General features: G+C 46.1%; 5 protein-coding genes across 5 annotated transcripts; 2 read left to right on the top strand and 3 right to left on the bottom strand.

The window, feature by feature from the left end:
- Positions 1-10,728: 10,728 nt before the first annotated feature.
- On the bottom strand, positions 10,729-12,212 carry MYCFIDRAFT_211894 (uncharacterized protein). Its single transcript, XM_007930805.1, has one exon. The coding sequence runs from the start codon at positions 12,060-12,062 to the stop codon at positions 10,851-10,853; it is 1,212 nt and encodes a 403-aa protein (XP_007928996.1). The 5' UTR covers positions 12,063-12,212; the 3' UTR covers positions 10,729-10,850.
- A 254-nt stretch (positions 12,213-12,466) lies between these two features.
- On the bottom strand, positions 12,467-14,958 carry MYCFIDRAFT_72110 (uncharacterized protein). Its single transcript, XM_007930699.1, has 2 exons — positions 14,676-14,958; positions 12,467-14,608 (listed from the first exon to the last, which is right to left on the bottom strand). The coding sequence occupies exons 1-2, from the start codon at positions 14,803-14,805 to the stop codon at positions 12,714-12,716; spliced, it is 2,025 nt and encodes a 674-aa protein (XP_007928890.1). The 5' UTR covers positions 14,806-14,958; the 3' UTR covers positions 12,467-12,713.
- Positions 14,959-17,711: 2,753 nt separating this feature from the next.
- Positions 17,712-20,298, top strand: MYCFIDRAFT_95911 (uncharacterized protein; the record flags this gene model as incomplete). Its single annotated transcript, XM_007930804.1, has 3 exons — positions 17,712-17,888; positions 17,947-18,969; positions 19,027-20,298. Coding segments are annotated over 3 exons (2,472 nt in total), but the record flags the coding sequence as incomplete, so codon positions are not given.
- MYCFIDRAFT_208397 (uncharacterized protein) lies at positions 19,967-20,780 on the top strand. Its single transcript, XM_007930803.1, has 3 exons — positions 19,967-20,616; positions 20,650-20,691; positions 20,718-20,780. Exons 1-3 carry the CDS (start codon positions 20,480-20,482, stop codon positions 20,731-20,733), a joined length of 195 nt encoding a protein of 64 aa, XP_007928994.1. The 5' UTR covers positions 19,967-20,479; the 3' UTR covers positions 20,734-20,780.
- Positions 20,781-21,278: 498 nt separating this feature from the next.
- Positions 21,279-22,100, bottom strand: MYCFIDRAFT_81036 (uncharacterized protein; the record flags this gene model as incomplete). Its single annotated transcript, XM_007930802.1, has 1 exon — positions 21,279-22,100. The coding sequence occupies one exon, from the start codon at positions 22,098-22,100 to the stop codon at positions 21,279-21,281; it is 822 nt and encodes a 273-aa protein (XP_007928993.1).
- Positions 22,101-23,618: the final 1,518 nt, after the last annotated feature.

The raw sequence follows: 23,618 nt of genomic DNA, 5'->3' as shown, positions 1-23,618 counted from the left end.
TCTATAGTAGCCTCTACTTCCTTATACAATACGAAGTCACTGCCTGCCCTATCCTTAATATCTGCTAAATAACCTAGAGTTCTAAGGAACGAACTAGCATTCGGCCGTAGTATAGCGAGTAACTAGTAGAACGCCCTATAGAGCTACCTTATAGCTATTTCGTATATAGTACCGATATCGAGGGAGGAGCTATCCTAGTACTTAATGTTAGAGTATAGTTTAGTAGGAAAGTATATAAACTTCTTACGGAGAGCTTCGACGGAAATCGATAAGTTCTACCTAGATCTAGATAAAGACATTCTACTAAGCAGTTAGGGAATTAAACCGTAAACGAAAGGATGAAATTTATACCTAAGGAGTGCAGTTTCCGAACTGAACTATAATGCCTTATATGTATATATATATGCTTTTGATTAGTTAGTGCCCTTAGCTAATTGTCTATAGATTTAAGGTTATATAAGTACCTTTATACAACTACGTAGCCTAAGTAGGATTCGAAAATTCTATAAGTACTAAGGACTAAAAATGCCGGCTACGCTGCCGGCTACACTACTAAGTCTTATAAAGGGCTTGCTTAAAGCTACGTATACATTCGTATACTTCTTAAAAACCGATAAATTATATGGTTCGAACTAGCTACTTATATAGTTGCTTAGCAAACCAACCTAAACTAAACTAGAGTTTCGGCTTAGTAAACCAAACTAAACTAACCCGAACTACTACGGGGTCTAACGCAAAGTTAGCTACGATAATAGCAGAGAGCAGTATCTACGATAACATTAAAGTACTCTACTAGGATACTAAGGTAACCGAAGCTATAGCGCAAATTAAGAAGGGGGGTAACGTTCCTTTATTACGCCTAAATAAAGTTAATGCTAATAAAGCGATACTAAAAGATAGCTTTATCTAGTTGCTAAACTAATATAGCGATAAGAGCTTGTTTATCCTACCTAAGGTTTAAGAAACTAGTAAGGTACGAATACGCATACTTCGCGCTTTCTATAATGCGCTATTAGCCGGTTACCCTAGCATTGTAAAGATATATAAGATGATTTCTCGACGCTTCTATTAGCCGCAGATATAGAAGACTATTAAGCGCTATATCCGCAACTACCGAGTATGCTACGTAGCGAAATTAACTTACTAGGCATATAGCGGTCTCCTCGCATCGCTACCTATACTATATAAGCCGTAGAAAGACATTGCTATAGACTTCGTAGTAGAACTCCCTAAGAGTAAGAGCTTGTATAATTACTAGAAATATAGGAATATCTTAACGGTAATAGATCGCTTTACTAAAGAAAGACACTTAATTCCTATGCTCTTAATAAAGGCAGAGTATATCGTATATATCTACGTTAAATATATATATAGCAGGCATAGCCCTATTAGTACTATAGTCTCTAATCGCGGTTCCTAATAGGTATCCGCCTTCTAGAAGAGACTGTATACTATCCTAAAAAGCGACTAGAAGCTTTTATTAGCCTATTACCTAGAGACTAACGGACAGTCTAAGAATACAAACAAGAGCATAGAACAATATCTCCGCATCTTCTGTTTATACGTATAGGATGACTAGGTAGATTGGCTTCTATTAGCCGAGTTCGCCCTTAACAATTAGATATCGGAAGCTACTAGCGTAAGCCTATTCTTTACGAATACCGGAAACAACCCTAACTTGAGTAAGCTACTAGCAGATACTAATCTCCCGCTTAAAGCTATGCCTTAACTATAACGATTAAAGGTATAAGCCGCTAATTAATTTAGCTAACGTATAAATTAGATCTATAAGTTTGTATAGCAAAACATCTGCTTATCGTAAGCTACTTAAGAGGACAACGCTAATGTCTACCGACTGCTAGTACCCGTATACTAGTACTATAAAGGAGATCTAGTATACGTAAGTACTAAGAATTAGAGCACGGACCGCCCTACTAAGAAGCTAGACTACAAATTCGAGGGACCTTTCGAGATCTCTAAAGTTCTTCTATATAACGTATACCGTATACGGCTTCTAGAAGATATCGAGGTCTACGATGTGTTCTATTTATCTTTGCTACGACCGTACGCTAATAACCCTCTACTAGGACAACCCTTACCGCGCGAATCGCAAACACCGATCCGAGTACCTATAAATAAGACTTCTAACGATAAGGAAGAATAGCAAGTCGAAGAGGTTCTAGCATCGGGGATACGTATACCTATAAAGAAGTTTCTAAAAGAGTACGGAATAAAGCAGGCAACGCCTATATATATATACAAGGTTAGATAGTAAGGCTATAGACGGCTAACTTAGGAGCCTGCTATATACCTCGAAGGTACGTCTGCCTCTATTATAGACTTTTATTACAACTACCCTGCCGCGTTTAAACCGATCGGCTACTAGATGCCGCCTAATTAGCAAGTAGATAAAGCGCCTAGTATGCCCGCCTTTAATAACTCTACCGCTATCTTAATCCCTCGTTAGACTACTACGACGGCACTATCAACTAGTATAGTAGCGCCTCCTACTTATAATAGCATTTAAGAGCCTAGTAAGTCTTAGGATAGGTTAGGGCCTCCGGCGCTATTAGTAGCTATAAGTTAAGAGCATAATAATGCAGATAGATCTCGTAATACTAGAAAGTTTTCGGCTCTTATAAAGTAGGTAACCGATAAGCGAAACGATGCTTTACGTGTTAATATAGCTACTAGATAAGTTGTTATTTAAGAGGTACGAGATCTATACTATCGGTATACCGATAGGTTACGCGGTACCGGCTAGGTTAACTAGGCGCTACGATAGAACTACGGATTAGTTAATAGACTTATTAAAGGACTCGTTAAATATACGCGTAAGTTAGAAGAGGGTATAAGTTGCGTACGAGATGTATTACGGCAACTATAAGGGAAGTAACTATACGAGACTATAGCGATTTTAAAGGGGGGGGGGTAGTATTATAGCCCGCAGCTGCGCCTTTATATACAAGACCCTAGATGCCTCAGGCATCCGCCAAGCCTTGGCATCCGCTTAGTCAGCACTCCGGACTATTTCCTTCGCGCTTCCCTCGCGCTCCTCTTAGATAGATTGTCTATCGACTTAGTACTTTCGTATACTATTCGAGATCCTTGTTTCCTCTTATTATATATATTACGCCCGAAGAACGGGACCTATACGTACTACTCTATTAAAACAACCGTACTAATTATTAAGCAAGGCCTTCTATATAGCCTATTATACCGAGTTAATCGTACTAGACCGATATCTACTAATTCCGCTATATCCGCATTTTAGGGGCTAATAATATATTATTAGTGTCGCCCCTTATAATAGCCGGTTTATTACGAAACAATAACCGCGGTACCGCTAGTAGCGCTAGTAATAATAACGCTAGTAGCATAGTGCCTACTAAAGTGCCTATTAAAGCACCTACTAAAGAGCCTACTACTAAGCCTACCGAAGAACCTATAATTCTAGGTAACGACCTAGAATTGCCTATTAACGATATACTTAATAACATTGTTAATCGACGATATAGCTAACTAGCCTTTAGCCCCTAACTAGTAGGGAGACTCTAAGAAGCTACCTAAAACAGGCTTACTGCCCTACGTTAAGAATAGTAGCTAAAGGATAACCTCCTCGAGCTCCGTCGCCTTTAGGAAGCCTTAACGACTACTACTAAACCTATAGTAGGACCTTCTTTACTACCTATCTAAAAGAAGGATGCTAAACTTAAGGACTGTACTATATTTAACGGCTCTAGTCGCAAGCAATATAATAACTATATACGTAATTGCGAGCTTAACTAACGAAATGTACCGAGGGCTCTTCTAGACGACTATTTATTAGTTGTCTACGCTATATAGTACATTAATAGCGACCTAAAGCGTATATAGGATAACCATTTCGACTCCCTTAATAACTAGACTGCTGTTTAGTAGCAGACCTATAAAACTATTATACTAGATACCCTTAGAAACCCTATACTAAGGCAACAATATACTTAGGACCTATATCTTCGAGCTAAATAGAAGACTAATCAATCGGCTCGCTTATTTAAGGCCTATTTAAAAACCCTTAAAAACGACCTTCCGCTTAAGACTAATTCTATATAGATCTCGGAAATACGCCCTAAGCTTAGGTAGGAGCTTATTCTCGAATTAGACCGCTATCGCGTGTTCGAATAGGCCAATCTAATACGTATTCAATTTATAGTTAAAGTAGAAATAGCTAAACGAGCTATTTAGCTTTAGTAACGACTAGAATTAAGGATCCGACTAGCTAGTACTAACCGTAGTAACCGTAGTAGCCGCGGAGGAAACTAAGGTTCCTACTAGGATAACAATACTAATAATAGGAACAGTAACGATCGTAGAAGAGGCCGTAGCCGGCGGCTATATAGAGGAGGCCGCGATAGGGGTCGTAGAAGGGGCTCGTATCCCTATAATACTAACCGCTCTACTAACAATAACAACAGCTACGGTAATCTACTAACCGGATTAAAGTGCTTTAACTGTAACAGTACTAGCTATCTACTAGGCTAATATAACAAACCTAAGGACTAGGCCCGAATTGACTATACTTCCGCTAAGTATAGGAAACATCTTTTAGCTACTAATGCTACCCTAGTCGGCTCTTTTAATTAGTCGAAAAAAGAATAAGCGCCGCACTAACTATTAGCCTTATACGGCGTAAGACTATCGACATTATACTAGCTATTATACGTACCTATCTCGTAGGGGATATATATAGGAACAATTATAAAACCAAGGTTACGCTAGACCTAGGAAATTCAGTTAGTGCCCTTATTAACTATCGCCTAGCTAAGCAATTAGACCTCCGACAATTGCCTAGGACTAACCTGCTAACCCTTGCTTAGTTTAATAACGCTCGGCACTTAACCTATAGAGCCTACTATGTTTATATAGTTCTAAGGGACGACCTCGGCAATAAGCGCCTACTAGACTTTACTACCTATATAGTAGACATAGACAGCCTCCTATCCGATATTGTTATTAGCAACCCTGTTCTTAAGTACTACGCTATAGCTATAGACCTAGGCCTCTAGAAGTAGCGATTTAGAATCGCTAGGAAAGAGAATATTAAATATATTAATATTAGCGAGTGCCCTAACGATATTAGGGTCCTATTTATTAGCAACCTAATACTAGCCTCTGCCTTAGCTAACCCGACTACCGACCTGCTCGGTAGTAATAACGAAGAACCTATGCCCCCTAATAGTATAGACCCTAATTAGCTTACGCGTATACTAGAGCCTATTTGAGAGACCTATATTAATGTGTTTAAACACTACCTAGTATCGATATTGCCTATATTTAAAGAGACGGATTATAAGATTAATATTATAGAGGGCAAAGAGGTTCCTTTTAGACTACTCTATAACCTTAGTAAGCGCGAGCTTACTATATTGCGTAAGTACCTAGAAGAAAACCTAGCTAATAGTCGTATTCGGTATAGTAACAGTCCTACTAGTATACCTATCCTATTCGTACTAAAGAAGGATAGTAGCCTACGCCTATATATTAATTACCGTAAACTTAATACTGTTACTATTAAAGACCGCTATCTACTCCCGCTTATTAACGAGACCCTCGATCGCCTTTCTAGTACTTATTACTATACTATATTAGACATTAAGGATACGTACTATCGTATCTGCATCCGTAAGGGCGACGAATAGAAGACGGCCTTCTGCACTCGCTATAGCTATTTCGAGTACTTAGTTATACTATTCGGCTTAGCTAATACCCCTATAATATTCTAGTCCTATATTAATCGGGCCCTATTAGGCCTATTAGACTACCTCTATATAGTTTACCTAGATAACATCCTAGTCTATATCTATTTACCTAATATTACGGAGTACTAGGTTGTAGTCCGTAAGGTACTCGATCGCTTACGAGCCTATAGACTATATTGCAAGCCTTCTAAATATACCTTCGCCGCTAAGGAGGTAGCCTTCCTTAGCTTCCTCGTATTAACTAAGGGTATTAAGGCTAATCCTAATCGGATCAAAACTATTACTAAATAGCCTGTTCCTACGTTAATTAAGGAACTATAGTCGTTCCTCGGCTTCGCTAATTTCTATCGTCGCTTTATTAAGGGCTATTTACGGTATATAATGCCCCTAACTAAGCTTACTAAAACTAAGGCCAACCCGTCTAGAGAATTTAAATAGACTAACAAAACACAAGCCGCTTTTAACGGTCTAAAGAAACGATTTACTAAAGTCCCCTTATTGCACTATTTCGTACTAAGCAAACAGATGCGAATTAAGACTAACGCTTTATAGTTCGCTATATCGGCTATTATATTATAGCAATTAGATAATAACTATTACTAGCACCCGATTACCTTCTTTTTACGGAAGATAATCGATATAGAGCGTCGATACGAGACCTACGAGCAAGAGCTCTTAGCAATCGTAGAAGCCTTTAAGTATTAGCGCTACTATCTTAATAGTACTTAGTATACAATTTAGGTCTATACAGACTATAACAACCTCTATAGTATTACTAAGGTTACTAGAGTTATAGGTCGATAGGCTAGATAGGCCGTCTACCTCGCCGGGTTTGATTTTAATATATTATATCGGCTAGGCGTAAGCAACCCTGCTAATAGCCTATCGAGGCAGCCTAATTACAATAGTAAGACCTAGTATATTAATTTATTGTTTCCAACCCTATAGCATAAGATTGCTATAGCCCGTATTGTTAATAAGCAAGCGTAGGATAAGCGGACTTCCGGACCCCGCGACGGTAACAAATACTATAGCGGAGTTGTCGTTCTTCTAGTATACGTTAAGAAGGACGTAGATCGCTCGAGCTATAATAACTCGATTAAAGATATTGCTATCTATAGCGACAGCACTGCAGAAGAGGTTATAGTAGTTCCGGCTACTAGTGCTATTAGATATATATAATACGTACCTCGTTCGGCGACAGTACGGGTACTATTAAATAACCTTATAAATAGGGATAGTTAATTGTTTATAGATAGGCTATTACGTGCTTAGTAGAGGGACGCCTTTGCTACTAAACGTATTAATAAGCTTATAAGTAGGCGAAAGACTCGATCTAGTAAGAGTAACTATTAGTCGATCGACGACAAGGGTTACTTAAAGTTTAAGGGCAGATACTATGTCCCCGCTAAACAATCGATTAGACAAGAGCTTTTAAAGAGGCACTATAATAGTAAGCTCGCTAGTTACTATAGTATAGAGAGGTTGTACGAGTTACTATCGCGTACATACTACTAGCTAAATAGTAAGCGGTATATAAAGGAGTATATACAGACCTGTATAGTATGCTAGCGAGTTAAAGCACCGAAGCACTTACTGTTCGGCGAGTTGTCTTCGCTCCCTATTCTAAAGAAGCCATTTGCTAAGCTTATAATAGATTTTATTATAGGCCTTCTACCTACTAAACGTAGGGGCAGCAAGGATATATATAATGCTATCCTTATTATAGTAGATCGATTTACTAAAGGCGCTCGATATATCCCGGCGCGGAAGGATTAGACTACTATTAATATAGCAGAAGCGCTATAGACTAACATCTTCTATACCTATTAGGGAACCCCTAAGGGGATAGTATCTAATCGTAGATCGATACTAATATCGCATTATTAGAGCGAGATTTGCTTACAGCTAAGACTAAAGCATCGGCTATTAACAGCCTTTTATCTATAGACTAACGGTCAAATAGAGAGGTAGAATGCCACCCTATAGTAGTACCTACGTAGCTACATTAATAAGAACCCCGAGGATTGGGTTAATCTCCTATAGCCTATAGAATTCGTATATAATAACAGCGTGCACTTATCTACTAAGGTTTTACTATATATAGCTATAATAGGCTAAAACGCTGCCCTACTATAAGATCTATTTACCTCGCTCGAGGCCGAGCGTAAGGAAAGGGAAGCGCGTTAAGTACTAGAAACACTAGCGGCAATAGAACGTGTCTAGAAGATGCGAGAAATCTATACTAAGATAGCTAAGAAGCTAATAAGGGCTTAAGAGTACTAAAAGACCTACTACGATAAGCGCTATATACTAATAACCTTTAAATAAGGCGACATAGTTATACTAAGCACTAAGAACCTCCGTATCCGCAAACACCTATTACCTAATAGTAAAACAAGGCCTAAGCTCGTACTAAGATATATTAGCCTATTCCGCATTCGAGAGGCTAAGGGTATATAGGCCTATTAGTTATAGCTTCTACCCTATTACACTATTTATAATACCTTCTATATATCCCTCCTTAAACTATACTACTAGCGCGAAGGCGATAAAGCGCCTACTAAGTTAGAAGAAGTCTTAGCTAATAGTAAAGAGCTATAGTCTATAGAACGCATTCTAAAGTACTAGACTAGGTAAGGCAAGAAGGAGTACCTACTAAGATAGCAAGGCTATTTACCTAAATAGGACTCGTAGGAGGCTAAAGGCTCGTTTAAGGATATAACTAAGTTACTAGACGAGTATTAGACTAGTATAAAGAACAAGAAGAAAGCTAAGGGCCTATAATGTCGCCTAGGAATAATGCTACCCCTAGGGTGCTATTAGCTAACTAATTAGAGGCAAGCAATTATTAGCAATAAAGGATAATAAGACTATACTACTATAGTAAACGCGTACCGATAAACGCGTACCGAGTGCTAACTAGCGCGCTATAGCGTATTAACTAATCGTATGCTCTTTTATAGAATCTACCTCTTTACTAGCGTACCCTATAAGACCCTTCTCTTAGCGCCCTCTCTTATTCCTTTATTCTAGTAAGGCCTCGAGGCCTAGGCAATCGGCGCGGCTAGCGCGGCTATATTAGTAACAGTGTTACAGGGTATGTATTGCTACTTAAAGAAGGGAAGATACGTCTATATTAGTAACGGTATTGCCGAGTTGTTATAGGTTAAAGAAGGAAATTAGAAGAAGGTAAAGTTAGCGCTAAGACGACTAGCGCCGCTATTATTAACATTACTTGCTATTATTACTACGTCCGCCGGAGACAACCTTACCTATACTACGTACCTAAGGCCGAATCGCGCTATACTAATTAAGTTAAAAGAATAGCTATATTATAGGTTTAATTAAAACTTTAATTAAAACTTTAAGCCGCTTAAAAGATTAAGCGACTAATAGACTAGCTAACTAAGGGCAAAACTATAGAGCTAAGTTAGCTAGGGTCGATCTTGCGGATAATAAGTTACTCCTCGATCTTTCCGACCCTTTAAGTAAAGCGAACCTTAACTACTACACTTATAATAGCCTTTATCTATAGAAACCGGAAGAACCGTGTTTTTTAAAAAGATAAGATAAGATTGACACTTAAAGGCTGCTAAACCTAGCTAATTAGGGCTAGCGAAACTACGATAGTAAATAATAGCCCTCGTAATAATAAGAACAATCCCTCGTAATAATAAGAACAACCCTCGGAAGCGGACATTTCTAGGTCTTTTAAGAGTAGACGTAGAGAACTCGGTACGATATTACTTAGAACGGGGGTAGTACTATAATACCCCGTATACCTACCTATTATAGTAGGGAAGGTACGCTCGTATTATAATTAGTCGGTAGTCCTTAATTCTTATAGTTATATATTACTTTATTATATATAAGGATAGCGTAGTTAGAGTTAGATATTATATTGTATTAGAAGTGAGGTTTAACGTAGTTATATAATTAGGTAGTTAAGTATTTAATTTAGCGCGGACTAAGTAGCTTATTAGACCTACTAAGTTAGTAGCGATAGAGGTTAGAATAAAGACCGGCTACGAGAGCGCGGCCCCTAGAAGGGAAGCGTATATTAGGACTAAAGAGGTTATACGTAATTAGTATATAACTAGGCTCGAGTGAAGCTAGGGTCTTAGTACCTTAGGTAGGGCTTAGCGCTTAGCGTTAGGCTAACTTGCCTACCTTCCTCCCTCTCCTCTTAGCTCTCTATCGAATACTATACTAATTTACTACTACCCTATCTACCTACTAATATAACCCTTCTTACACTAATCCCTACTATACTAATAACTTTTAAATATATCCTCTTTCTTTATAACTAAAATACTATATCTGTAAATCCTCTAGCTCCTCCTCGATCTCCCTCTAAGCTAGAATACTTTACTCTACCTTACTATCCTTTTCTTTCCTTTCTTTTATAGAATAGAGGTAGGAGCTAAGGTTAAACAAACAAACAATCTTCTAATAAAAGTTAAAAGTTAAAACGACTTTTAGAAAATTTTCTACTACGCTACTAGAACTAATAATAAAATCTAGAGGAATTAAAATTTTTACGTCCTACTTTTCCGTTTTATTTAGTCTCTCTAAGCTACGAGTACGTAAAGTATAGTACCTAAGATTTTTTTGTTCTTTAAAAAGAAGTAGATAATATAGCGATCTAGATCTTCTTCTTAATCGTAACGAGTAGAATTGAGGATCTGCTACTGTATCTTCGAAAGTAGTGCCTCTCCTAGAAGACAGGATATATATGTGATATGCCTGTCGTATTATACATCTTGTGCGTGGTTCATCGCGGTAAGAAAGCTATACAAGTGCTTCTTGGAAGAAATGATGGAGGGAAGAGATGCTAGCGATTGGACTGAGTGCATGCGAGCCAGGTCGGGAAAGTATGTATGTCGAGCTCTTCTCTTCAGGAAGCACGAGGGAAGGAAAGGAAAGGAAAGGTGAAAAAACGGGCACGAGCTCTCCCTCGCCAAACCCGTCCGTCCGATAAAAGAGCCCTGACATTCACACATTTCAATTCTGACTCAAGCTAGACATATATATCTCTAACAGAAAGACAGACTATTGGGGCGGGTATGATAGCCGACCTTTCCCAACGCCAACCCATACCTTCATTCAACTCGAAGCCTTCTCTTCCTTCAAGTACCTCATCGTATCCTGCGCCGTGAACGAAAAGGGACTCTTGGTACCCATTTCCGGACTACGAGGGCTCATGGGTAGCGCGAAGAGGTCGTCTGCCTTGTCATCATCAATTGAAGCCTGCGAGAATCCAGTATCGCTGATATCGCCGCTGGCAAAAGCATTCAGAGACGCCATACCCATTCCACCTTGCGGTCGCTGTTGAGAGATGAAAGATTCCGGCGGCGGCGGCGGTCTTTGCGCGACGACTTTCCGTTGCTGCTCTGCAGGAGGTTGTGGAGGTTTCGCCGCGAGCGTAGATGTTGGCGCGGCGCCTTTCAGTGCAGCGAAACTTCCGAAACTTCCCACGGCCACATCGGTCCCCTCTGGACTCAAAGGATGATATGATTCGGGCGCAGCACTTCCCTCCGTCTTTCTCGACGACGAAAGATCCTGCGCGCTCGTCCCCAGTTTAAGACCCTTTAGCTTATCCATCAACCTCCCACCCCCGGGACTGCGTGGACTCGCCGGACTATTCAAACCCGCATTCCCCATCCCCATCACAGAACTCATCGCCGACTGCTGCTGCGGAAAACTCTTACTCGGAGGTTTCGTCAAAACCCCGAAATTCTGCTCAATCCAATCCTTCTCCGCCGCAGCCATCTGATACCCAATCCCCTCCACATTCTCCTTCGACTCCGCTTCAATCTCCTCTTGCAAAACCTGCAACCTCTTCTTCGCCCATATCGTATGCAGCACCCCTTTCTTCCCGGCCTCGCGAGCCGTGGCCCCAAGTTCCGGGGAGAAAATCGCAGGCAAAGGCGCCGTCCTCCACGCAATGTGTCCTTTTTGTAATTTCACCTGTGTCGGGATCGCCACCCCCGGTCCTAACAGGAAATATAGTCGGTTGAGAGGAGGCAGATCTTCCGTCGGGTGGTCGTCGCGGTCGCGCGCGGGCAGGAAGGTTTTTTTCCCTTTCCAACTGATTTCCCAATTTCCGGTTACGCCCTTCGTGCTTTCGTCTTCTTCCCATTCGACCATGAGGACTTTTGTGCCGTCTTTGCTGCGCCCCGGTTCGAATTCGAAGCGTGCGAGCGCGTTGCCGTTTGTCAGGGAGGGGGATTCTACGTCGTCTCTTTGCGAATGTTCGCGGGGGTCGAAGGTCGTGTCTACAGGGTCGTAGCGCGGTTTTGGTGGTGGTGAAGTCATTATCGATCGATGTAGATGTATCGGGGAGCTGGGAACGTGAGATGCGGTTCGCTGGAAACGGGACGTTCGATGATGTGCCCCGCTGTTGGCCTTGTCGAGGGACGCGCAATGTTTGGGGATTGAGATTGGTAGGTAGGTACTCGGATAATGGCAGCGCAGAATTAACTGCTGCTGTGCTTTCCTCCACTTGCCATCGGGAGTTGTACTGATCGATGCCTGGACGCGTCGGTTGCACCTGCACTTTGCAATTAGATTCGTAATGGTTCCGGGTTGTTTCTATAATTAAAGGTAGATCGTAAGGAAGATCTAGGCCGCGGCAGGTGATCACGTTACTCAGTGCCGCGGGGAGGGGAACGGAGCTTTTGGATAGCGGAGAATTGTAAAAAATGATATCTGATGTGGATGTTGCTTTGGTTTTTTTTTTTCATTTATGCTAGATTCATATAGGGCTTCATTTTGGCCTATAGGTATGCATTACATCTAACCCAAGAGCTGCACTAGTCTGGGCGAAACCGCGGTGACGCGGAGGGTATCATAATCTCATCATGCCGGATGATTAAGCTAAGAGAAAAAGCGCCGTCGCTATGCAAAGGAAGAGAGTGTCGGGAGACAGCAGGCCAGGATGCAGGAAGAGCGAAGGGACACCATTAACTAGATAAGGAGGTGGTCCCAGCCCTTCTGCTGCATCGCATCGCGCCAGCGGATGCCCTGGTAGTCTCCCTGAGCAAGAGCGGTGTCGTTGATCTGCCAGATGTCGTTGAGAAGTTCTCGGACGCGACCGAAGGAGCCGAAGTTGGCGGCGTCGCCGAGTCTTTCGCAGCGTTCGGCGAACATGGATCGGAAGGGTGAGGTAGGCACGGAAGAGGCGCCTGCGATGAGAATTGGCCAGGCGAGAGATCGATCGAAGCCATCGGCTCCGGCGGGGATGTAGTTCATGAGGTCGGAGAATTGAGAGACAAGACCACATATCTGTGGAGTTGAGGGGTTGTTGTCTTGGAGCAGCGTGCAGAGGTAGATGCGTGCGGCAATGCGGAAGACTGCGGTCATGTTGGTCGCCAATTGCTTTGGTCGAATGGCGCCGGTGGGAGAAAAGCAGCTTTGCACTGATCCCGGTGGAAGCTCAGTCTGGCTGATGGCGAAACCCAGACTTTCAATGTATTGGCAGACCTGATGCAATTCCATGCCGAGAGTTTGCTGGTAGTCGAGACATGCGATCTCCGAAAGCAAGAACATGATCCGGTCGTCGCAGCCCATCAACTCTTGCAGACCCATGGATTGTCCGTTGGTGGCCATCTCACGGTATGTGTCGGCGAACACTGGCTGGCGGCCGATGACGATCGATCCGAGAATGTCAATCCACGATGCCAGAGTCATGTTGAAAGGAGGATGCTGCGGTGCAAGCTCAAGCACAACGTTTTGCAGATCCAGTCGGTGGATGAGGCTGGTTGCCATGGAGAAGTGCTGATGCCACGCAATATCGGGAAGAGCATCGTCTGGTCGACCCACGGAACACTGGAAGAAGATCAAACTCAGTGTGTTGCCGAGCATCTGATCGTGGTTCTCATCTTTTCCGAGCTGTTCACAGAGTTCCGACACGGCGGCGTAGCGGTGTCGAATGATGTCGTTGTCGATCTGCTCTCCGGTAGCCCCCTCAGTGGCCTTCATGTGCGTTGCAGCAATGCTCAAGCAACAGTGCAGGTAAGCCTTGTTGTTCTCGAGAGCTGGAACGATGATGTCTGATCGGGACGAGCCATGTTGATTGGCTTCCAACACGGGGAAGATGAGCTTGGGGACCTTGTCGAGAAAGTGGCTGAGAAGATACTTGTCACCCTCCTCCACCTCGATGATAGCCTCGTGAGCTGGAGTGGCCGGCGAGTGTTGGAAATCGAAAAAGTTGAAGTCGACGGGCTCTTCGGGAAACTCTTCACACACGCTCTCAAAGTGTTCCTGCTGGATCCACGCATCGGCTGGGTAGGTCTGGATGCCATCTGCATTTGGCGGAGGCTGGTATGTGCTGAAGGTCGAAATCGTCGAATCTCTCCTGGTCGGGACATCGTTGACGAAGATCTGTCGCTCGGTCTTGACATCGATCTCATACGGCGAGAACATGGGATACTGGGAGTGAGCCGCATAAGGTTGCGGAGGAGGTGGCATGCCAAAGTAGCCATCGGGAGAGCCATAGTTGAAGTCGCATGCGGTCGAGTAAGGTGAGCCATCCGATGAAGGACATCTTGAAGGTGGGAAGGATTCCGCGAAAGGAGCTTCTGCTGATGAAGGCACCGAGTGGCTGAGAGGCGGTGGTGGAGAGCTTGTGCTGCTGCTGAGCTGTGGCTGCTGAGCTTGCGCTTGCTGGGCTTGGTGCTTCTTGGTGAGCTGGGTCTTCTTGATAATGTTCTTGATGACCTCCTTCTGCGCTCGTCGTTGCTCGCCATTACTCCACCACATGGGACGCTTGTAATCGCATCGAAGCCCCAAGTGTCGGCATGCCTTACAAGCGGGCTTGCCTTCTTCACACTTCTTCCTCCGTAATCGACAGGTGAAGCAACCTGAAACAAGTCAATACCTCGAAGCTCGCGGGAACGGCTGCACCCCAGAATTGATGGATGGACGGACCTGAGCGCGAGCGCCTGTGCATCTTGGACGCAACTGCTTTCGCCTCTGCTGCTGATGGCGGCGCATTTTTGGGAGCGGCCATCTTGGAGTTCTGTTTAGTTTGGATCGGGTTCTGCGCGGAAGAAGACATAAGTGTATATGTACAGAGGTACCAAGCGCGACAATGGCCGGGAAGGCGAGCAGGGAAGCACCAGATGCTTTCGATTAAACGACAGGGTACGCAAAGCCTGGCCTGCGGGCTTTGGTTCGAAGGAAGGAGACAAAAAAGACGGTAAATTAATCGATCAACGACTGCTGAGGTGGGTGAGTGAGTGGGCGCTTGAAGGGCATTATATGTCCCAAGTCGCGAGAAATGCGGGCTAAATGACCTGATTCTATTCTGGGAGCTCGAAGAAAGTGCATTAAGGTGGACCGCGAGCGTGTGGGGTTTCCTGCCATTTCGTGCTAATTGCCTGGGCTTGTGAGAGCTTGACCCTGTAGCTATTGGCCGTTGTGACCTGGTGGCTGCAGATCTGTCGAATTGAACGGCCCGCTTTCGTCGTGCACTATTCTTGCTGCCGCCCATGCCATCACCCGACTGGCCAAAGACGCAACATGAACTGTGTGTGCTAAACTCTTGAGCTTGGCCCCGCGGTCATCATGCCCTGCACCGGCAGCGGCACTCGTAGTTTGCGTTGATGAACTCGATCTGTCTGACGTCTCACAGCCCAGCCTCGTAGGTAGTTGGAAGTCAGCCATCTCTCAACGGTCGCCATATCACATCGGTCCAGAGGTGGGTCTGCTCTCTGACCGCATCCTGCTGTTGCGCTTCGGTTACAACAAGTTCACCAAAAAGACAGCTTGCGTGCAGTAGTGTGCGATAGCTGCCCGATACGGACCGTTGCAAACATGGGGATCAACCATGCAGCTGCACGCACGGCATGATGCACAAGCAGCAGCGTAGCTCAAAGCAGCCAGCTGTGGCCAGGTCAGTGCCACGGCAGCCACGCCGGCACAATCGCAGAGCCTCTCCAGTCACGAGCGAGGACCTGCATGGTGCGAGTGTCCCAGATTTGCTGTGTAGTTGGACAGACTTCGTGCGGTATGCTTCATATTCTACTCACGAGATCGACTGGCACTCCGTTCAAACTTACTGCTATTGCCAGGCGGTCTTTGCTGGCGCGATTCGGCCTGGGGACTATTGGACCTAAGAAAAGCCGCAGTGGGCGATGACTGCTCTCACGCCGTCAAGCAAGTTCAGCGACCCGGTGGGTCGTGAGCGTGACTGTCCTGTCTAGGGCGCTTGGAGGCGCTGAATGGACAGGTGCAGATGTGACGGACGACATGAAGTGCATTAAACTTTGTGATGGGGAGGGATGCAGATGGCGAATCAGATGCACTGACGTGCACCCAGTCCGTGCACTCATCCATGGCAGCTCCCGGCCAGATTGGATTGCGGGTGAGTGATGGCTGGGGCCGAAGTCCGCGACGATTGCGCGCTTCCCAGTGTGGCTTCCACGCACACATCCATCACCACACCTCGTGGTATGGTATGCTTCTTCCAATGCACAGAAGGAGCATGAGCACCAAATGCCTTGCGTCGGCCAGAAGGCGGAGTCGCAGAAGATACAACTGCTCGCTCGACTCCTCCCTGCGGATGGGAGCGAGTTGTCTTGGGAGGGGGAGCTTCTAACCGAGACACTCGTTCTTGAGTCGTCGATTGGATACCAGGGCAATGGCAGCGATCCACCGCGTCTTCTCGTCGCGGTTGAGTTGCAAACTTGCGAGACATTCTCGGCACTGGCAGCAAGTGGTTCGCGAGAAATCTCCTCATCGGCTCATGGAAATGAAGACAGACTCGGCCGGATTGCAGGCCACATCGGCTAGCCTGGTCGTTCACTCGGGTGGATCAATACTGGGATTCGGCCAGTCATTGGCACGATAGGGTGGTCACACTCTGGGCCTGCACGCACGCCGTTCCCTCTCTGGTATGTGCGCGAGTTCCTGTGACTTCGCACATTGACGTTGTGATATGGCGCGCTGGGACTTTGGTAGCACAACGCCATCGCTATGTCTCGTGGCAGTCGCGCAGCGGTGTCTGGGACTCTGGGACTGCAGCGTGTACGACTCAGGTCGCGTCCCTTGCGTCGCGATATGCACGCACTTTCGTTGATATGCAAGCACTTTATGCTACACGTCAGGAACGGATGTCGCGTTTCAATGAGCTTGGAACACGATTACACGAAGGCGCTGTGCTCATCAATTTGCAGAACACGAGCATATCAGCGCTGGTGTTATCAACACTAATGGATGATTGGGATTGTGGAAGATCACGGGATGGCAAGAATGAGCCGTGAAGGTCTGGCCGCATCGTCCCGAGGGCCGAACCCGCGTCATTAGAGTTGATCGTCGGCAGTAGGGCCAACTCAAAAGCAGCAGACAGATATGGACGGTTAATTAGCAGCAATTCTTGCGTCGTGGCAGTTATTTTGGTCGCATAGCATAGCATAGCATACACCTTCACCCAGCACGCAGCGAGTCAGGTTGAGGAGTGGCGCAGCGAGCGTAGGGCCAATGGTCTGCCGCCCTACGACCAAAAGCGATTGCCCGTGTGACGAAGGATCATTTGGCAGGCAGTCACAGGCCCAGGGACCGATGCATCCCAGTCTTCGCTCACTCGCCAACTACAGCCCATTGGCCGGTCTGGAGGGCAGCTGCACCTATTGTATGATGACACCGTCTTTGGCGCCCGCAACTGGCATGCACCGAAGCGCTGCACAACATGTCGGCCCGTGGATACGCGCGACGAATGCACCTGGCTGGTATACAAGACCTCCACTTCGCCCATCGCGCACGGAGGCCACCTCGCGACCTTCGTTCCGTGCCGCATCCGTACATTGCGGTGAACACGAGCATACACTGGCGACGCCGGACCTGCCATCATCATCAGTGCGACTCCGACGCCCTCCTGCCCTGGAAGCATCCCGAGTGTGAAGGTTCGTGATGCAGGCCATCACCCCAATTGCGCCTACGCCTACGCCTGCGCCTGCGCCTGCGCCTCTGGAGGCGCGGGCAGACATCTTCCCCCGAGCGAAGAGCACATCATTCTTGGAATCGAGAGCTTCTCAGCTGCGGCCCGTATCGCTGCTTTCAGAGGCAACAGAGATTCTCGACACCGATTTTGAAGACGAGAGCGACGATGGACGAGCTTCGCACAAGGGTAGCTTGGACTCGGTGAGTCTAGACCCGGGAGCTTCCACCAGTCTTGGCTCGGATACTGACGTGAGCGCAGTTTGATGACCGAAGAAGAAGCCAAACAACGATATCATCCTACGATGAGGCCCGAACACCAAGCCCAAGGACAAGTACCCAAAATCGGCCGCCGTTGTCCATTCATGTCCCGTCAGTCGAAGGACCGAGAGGACCTCATCTCTTCAGATCATCACACGTCTCTGCCGATTTCAACTTTGAGTATGCCTTGCAAATGTCGCCTCTACTACCCAAAGAGCAACCATCGCGAACGGCTACGGCTACCGCGTTTACGGATGCCACACTGACTCCACTGACTGCAAACCCTAATCAGAGCTTCACCATCGAAGCTGCTCTAGCACGGCCCGAAGCTGACGTGCGTGATCCCGAGGCCCACATTCGGTCATGGTCGACGCAACAGGTCATTGATTGGATGTACGGGACGGGCATTGACTCGACAGTGATTGAATGCTTCGATATCCACGACATCAATGGTACTGTCTTACTTGACCTGCAATTTGAGCACCTGAAGGAGCTGGATATTGCCTCTTTCGGCAAGAGGCATCAGCTATGGAACGCCATCTGCCTCCTCAAAGGCGAAGATGTACACCCTAGCCCACAGGCTACACCATTCCAAGACATTAGCAGACCATGCACATCCAACACCCGACGATCGTCGAGCCGTGGACGCTTGGCTCAAACTTCTATCGCAGACAACGAGGAAAGGCCGTCAAGTCCAGCAAGAGGCAAGTCGAAACGACGAGGTCGAAAGGCACCAAAGACCAACGATGTCATCTCCCCTCAGGAGTCCGTCTCGATCGTCGCTATCGAACAACTTCTACCCAAACCACATACTTGTGCAAAGGGTGAACGCTGTGCAAAATGGCGCAAGCAACAACGCGAACTCCAGCAACTCAAGGACGAGAACGGCATTGGTCGCTTCCCAATCAGTCCCGCCCGAGGAGGCCGCATCGTCCTCACTGGCGATCCCGGCAATGCCATGACAGCAGAGAACATGCTACCGAACGTCAGGCTTCAGTCACCTCAGCAGCCCCAGCAAGCTCAAGTACAAGGTCTGCTTCGCTTGGAAGATCCATTCCGCCAGACGAACGAGACTCCAGAGCCATCAGCCGGCTTTCCATCTGTGGTTGCTTCATCGGATCTTCTCGGTCCTGGTCAGCTGCCTGAGTTCGCGTTGCATCAAGATGTGCTCGATCAACTCGGCATGCGTGACCCGCAGGACAACGTCAAGCAATTCCTCAACTTCCAACACGTCCAATCGCCAGTAGAAGAGAACCGACCACCAACACCACCCTTCGAGATGTTCCCACCACAATCCGTCTCCCCGTTCCCGGCCGCTACACCCAACCCTTACCTATTCTACAAAGAAGCACCAGCAGCCATGCAACGACCAAGCTACACGCCCGGCCCGCACGAACAACTCAGAAGCCTCCCCAAACTCGACATCCCTCGCTCAGCATCTGCCGGGCCACAACTGAACAGCTCTCGCTACATGTCACCCCAAACAGCACATCCCACCACAGCAGCAGCCATGACAATCTGCCGCTCAGCCACAGCCTCACCACAAACCATCTACCGTCTCGGAACTCCAGCCTCGGAAATGGACGTACCAATCACAACCTCTCTCCAATCCATGCAAGGCCCCATCTCAAGAGACACATCCCAATCCGTCCCTCCAAGCATGCAATACCGTCCCCAACTCCCACGCTCCCACTCCCGAAAAGAATCCACCTCCTGGCGTCGCCCCTCCTTCCAACTCCCCTCCGTCCAAGAAAACGAAATCCTCTCCTCCCCATCATCCTCCTCCCGTCCATCCCTCACCACCCGAACCCAATCCGGAGACTCCTCCTCCTCCAAAACCTCAGCCTCCGACCCCGCCAAACACTCCCCCGTAATCCGCGACTTCGGCTACGGCCCCGACTGTTCCCATTCCGGCTGGATGAAAAAACGCCAACGCACAAAAATTCTCCGTCACGAATGGTCCGAATCCCATTTCCGCCTCAAAGGCTCAAAACTCACACAACACAACTCCGCTCGTCTTTCCGCGAACATTCAAGACTCGATCAACGTGGATGAGTACTCCGTCGCGTGTAGTTCTGTGGGGCAGAATTCGAAGTTGGCGGCTGCGTTTAAGGCTTTGACGATTAAAGATGAGAGTAAGAAGAAAGGGGGAGATGGTGGGGGGGACGGGACGGGTTTTGCTTTTCAACTTGTTCCTGAAAGGAGTCATTTGAAGGGTCCTGTTGGGGGGAATTCGAAAACTCATCATTTTGCGGTCAAGTCGAAGGATGAGAGGATTGATTGGATGAGGGAGTTGATGCTTGCTAAGGCTAGGGAGCAGAGGGGGAAAGGGTTTGAGGTTGAGGTGAATGGGGAACGGGCTTGAGTCGAATCGAATGCAAGTGAGGAGGCGGCCTCTTTTTTTTTGGTTTTCTGGTTTTCTTCTTGAAAAATATTTTTTTTAGCGTTTAGCGTTATGTTTATATCCGAGTTTCTATAGGTTAGCGATAATGAGTATTGATGGTTGATGATGATGAAAACCAAAAAAAAGAGAAATGAAGTTTATGAGATGGAATGGATTGGATTGGATTAGGAAAACTTTTTTTTGGGCCTTAGGGCTAAGTTACTATCGATACTACTACTACTACTACTTTTTTTTCGGTCTTTGCAGATGGAGGGGAGGCGAAGCGAAGTAGGAAGGGGGAGTATTGTCTGTCTATAGTAGTTGGATAGATCAAAAACGAAACGAAACGAAACGAAACGAAACGTTGATAGAAAATCTTCTTTCACTAGTTACTGCGCGATCTGAGCCTTGTACATATGTACAGTGACGATGTCTACATAGCAACGATATAGACATGTGTTCGCGCTAGATTTTTTGTAAAGGGGCTGTATACACGGAAAAAAAAAATTCAAGTTTATTACACTCGCGCCTGGCCTTATTCCCTGCATCGGGCGCGTAAACAAGTAGTGTGGCGAAGTACAGCACATGTGACATCCGGCTTATCAGGACTATATAAGCGCCGGCAATTGAATTTCTGGTTGGTTGTGGATCGTCTGCGACGATGATAGAACTCCCGGTGGTGTTGGCTTTGATGTTGGATGGTTGGCTGAGAGCTTTTCTTGAGCTTGAGATCATGAGACTTGAGCGGTGTTGGCGAATATATCTCCACAGCTTGGATTTGTGTAGCAGTAGCAGCATGAAGTAGGCGGCTGAGGAGTTGGATTGCTGTATCGTCATCATCGTCGTGGTCCAGATTTGGGTATTTTGCTTCATTTTGAAGTGGCCTCAGGCTTGTGGCCGAAGTCGTGGGATGAGAAGTGGTCAAGTGCAATAGCGATGCGATGCGATGCTCACCACGCAATCTTTCTCTTTCTGCCCGTGTATTTGCTGTTTGCCTTGACGATTCGTCCCTTGTCCTCCATTTGCTTCTTTTTGTGCAAAATCCATTGCTTGCTGCCCTTCTTGACCTCCTTCCTTCTCTTTCGCTCTCTCCTCCTCGCATCCATGACATCGATGTTGTCCATGCCACTGACTGCTCCTGTGACATCTGCTCCACCAACAGTCAGTACGAGGTAGTACTTGACATTCTTCGTCTCCGGGTCGTCTTGCAAGATACCGGCACCGAACCCAGCTTTGATTGCCGCGCTCGAGATCATGCTCTGCTGCTGCGCATTCTTGGGATAGAACTGGCACACTGCCTTCCCGCCTCTCTTCAAAGATGCATACAGCCCGTCAAAGAAGCGCTTGAGTCGTCCTTCAGGCGTCACATCGGAGGTGTCTGCATTGCATAACCATTGAATGGCAGAAATGCTGATCGCTGCATCAAAACTCCCTGCTCGAAAGGGAACTCCTTGTCCGATATCCGCCAACAGCATGTCTCCCTCCACATCTCTTTCTAGTGCTTGCGCAAGCATATCCGAGCTAATGTCCATGCCTACCCACACGTGTGGACCGCCTTCATCTTCGGGTACTTCTGAGAGAATGTCGCCTGACAGTCCTGAGCCACAGCCGACGTCGAGAATGAATGATGGCTCTTGTAAGTCCAATAGTTCGAGTGCGCGGTTGGTCATGTCAGCCTGGATATTTTTTATGCGACTGTTGGTGGTATATTTTCGCGACTCGACATCGTTGTAGAAGACTTCGGGCGGGAGTAGGTCTTCTGGTCTCGACATGCCTGCGACTCTACTGCTATGGTCTGGGAAGGAGTGTGGTAGCCACGGGAGGTGAACAGCGCGACGAGCATGTGAACGACAACGAAGCGGTCGTGTTGTGTTGCTCTGATCGAAAATCGCAACGACAGATCTGTATCGATAGCAGGGATTAAGCAAGGTTGGAGCGGGAGCGGGCCGGGATAAGATCTGTGGGGAAAAGAATGCACGCGAGTTCGCAACGTTTCGCGATGCAATAATAGGCACCTTTAGCAGTAGGTTTGGAAGGGCAGTTGCGCTCCGTGCACGCGGCAGTGGCACTTATTAGCGCCTCAACAAGTGAATAAGCTCCGTACAGTTATCCGTACGTAAAGGATTAAGTAAATAAAAGTATAAGTAACTATACGAGCTCGTACAGTTAACCGTATACGCTTATATAAAGGAAAATACGCTAATTAGACCCTGCGCTAGGCCGTTAGTAGTTAAGTGAAGGAGTGTGCTGAATCCTTAGCTAAATAGTTTAAACCCTATCTCCGCCTTTTATTAAATTCAGTCTTCTAGTATAGTAGCTATTACCTACTAGCTACTATATACCCCTTATATATATATATAAAGACGGAGAGTCTAGCAAGAAGTAGGTAAAGGTCGCTAGGCGGCTACTAAGGGTTATATAGGTTTAGTGGCCTATATACAATCACTTTAAGAGCTATTATAGGAACAGCTACGGAGACCTCGGTAGAGAGCGATTATAATTAGAATTAGGTCCGTACCTCGAGAGAGGTATATATTTAGGCCTTCGAGAGCATAGTAGGTGCTTAGAAGCCTACATTTGTTAGCAAATTGAACACTCTAAGCACTATAGCGGCTCTAGTTACCCTAATATAGACCCTGCCTAGTATTACTACCCTTCTTAATTTAGGTTTCGACTTCTCGCGGAGCGATCTATACCCTCGCTTAGGCCCTCCCTTCTACATACCACTAGCTACCTTCTAAGACTATTATAGTTAACCTTTACTATATAGTCTAACAATAGCTAATCTAGCCGCTTCTAAGGCTATTAGATAGCCTATTTCTACGCTAAATAAGGAGCCTGTTTCTATACTAACTAAGGAGCCTGTTTCTATACTAACTAAGGCGCCTATTTCTACGCTAGGCGGCACTTAAACAGACAGCCAAACTTTAGACTATACTAGCCCTTCTTAAGACGATATTATTGCCGCTTCTATTGCTAAAGAATAAGGTAATAATAATGCTCGAGTTAACGGCAATAGCTATATCTCGTCGGATAGTAAGCTAACGCTTACTAAGGTTAGGGCTGCTATTGCCTACAAACGAGTAACTAGTAAGGTGCGTAAATGGAATAATAGCTTTAAGGCTATTATCCTCGCTAGCTAGCCGTTAGGTAAGCCAACTCTTAGTAATCTAGTAAGGGCTTATCGTATAATAATTAAGCGCCGAGTTGTTACTAGAAGGCTACTAGAAGGAGCTTCCGGTATAGTTGTTATAGAGACACTTTAAGACTAGCTTCTCGATAAGGCTATA

This window comes from Pseudocercospora fijiensis (genome assembly GCF_000340215.1).
Source record: "Pseudocercospora fijiensis CIRAD86 unplaced genomic scaffold MYCFIscaffold_7, whole genome shotgun sequence".
Taxonomy (NCBI): Eukaryota; Fungi; Ascomycota; class Dothideomycetes; order Mycosphaerellales; family Mycosphaerellaceae; genus Pseudocercospora; species Pseudocercospora fijiensis.
Note: the sequence above shows the minus strand (reverse complement) of the source record. Positions and strands in the feature narration are given on the sequence as shown.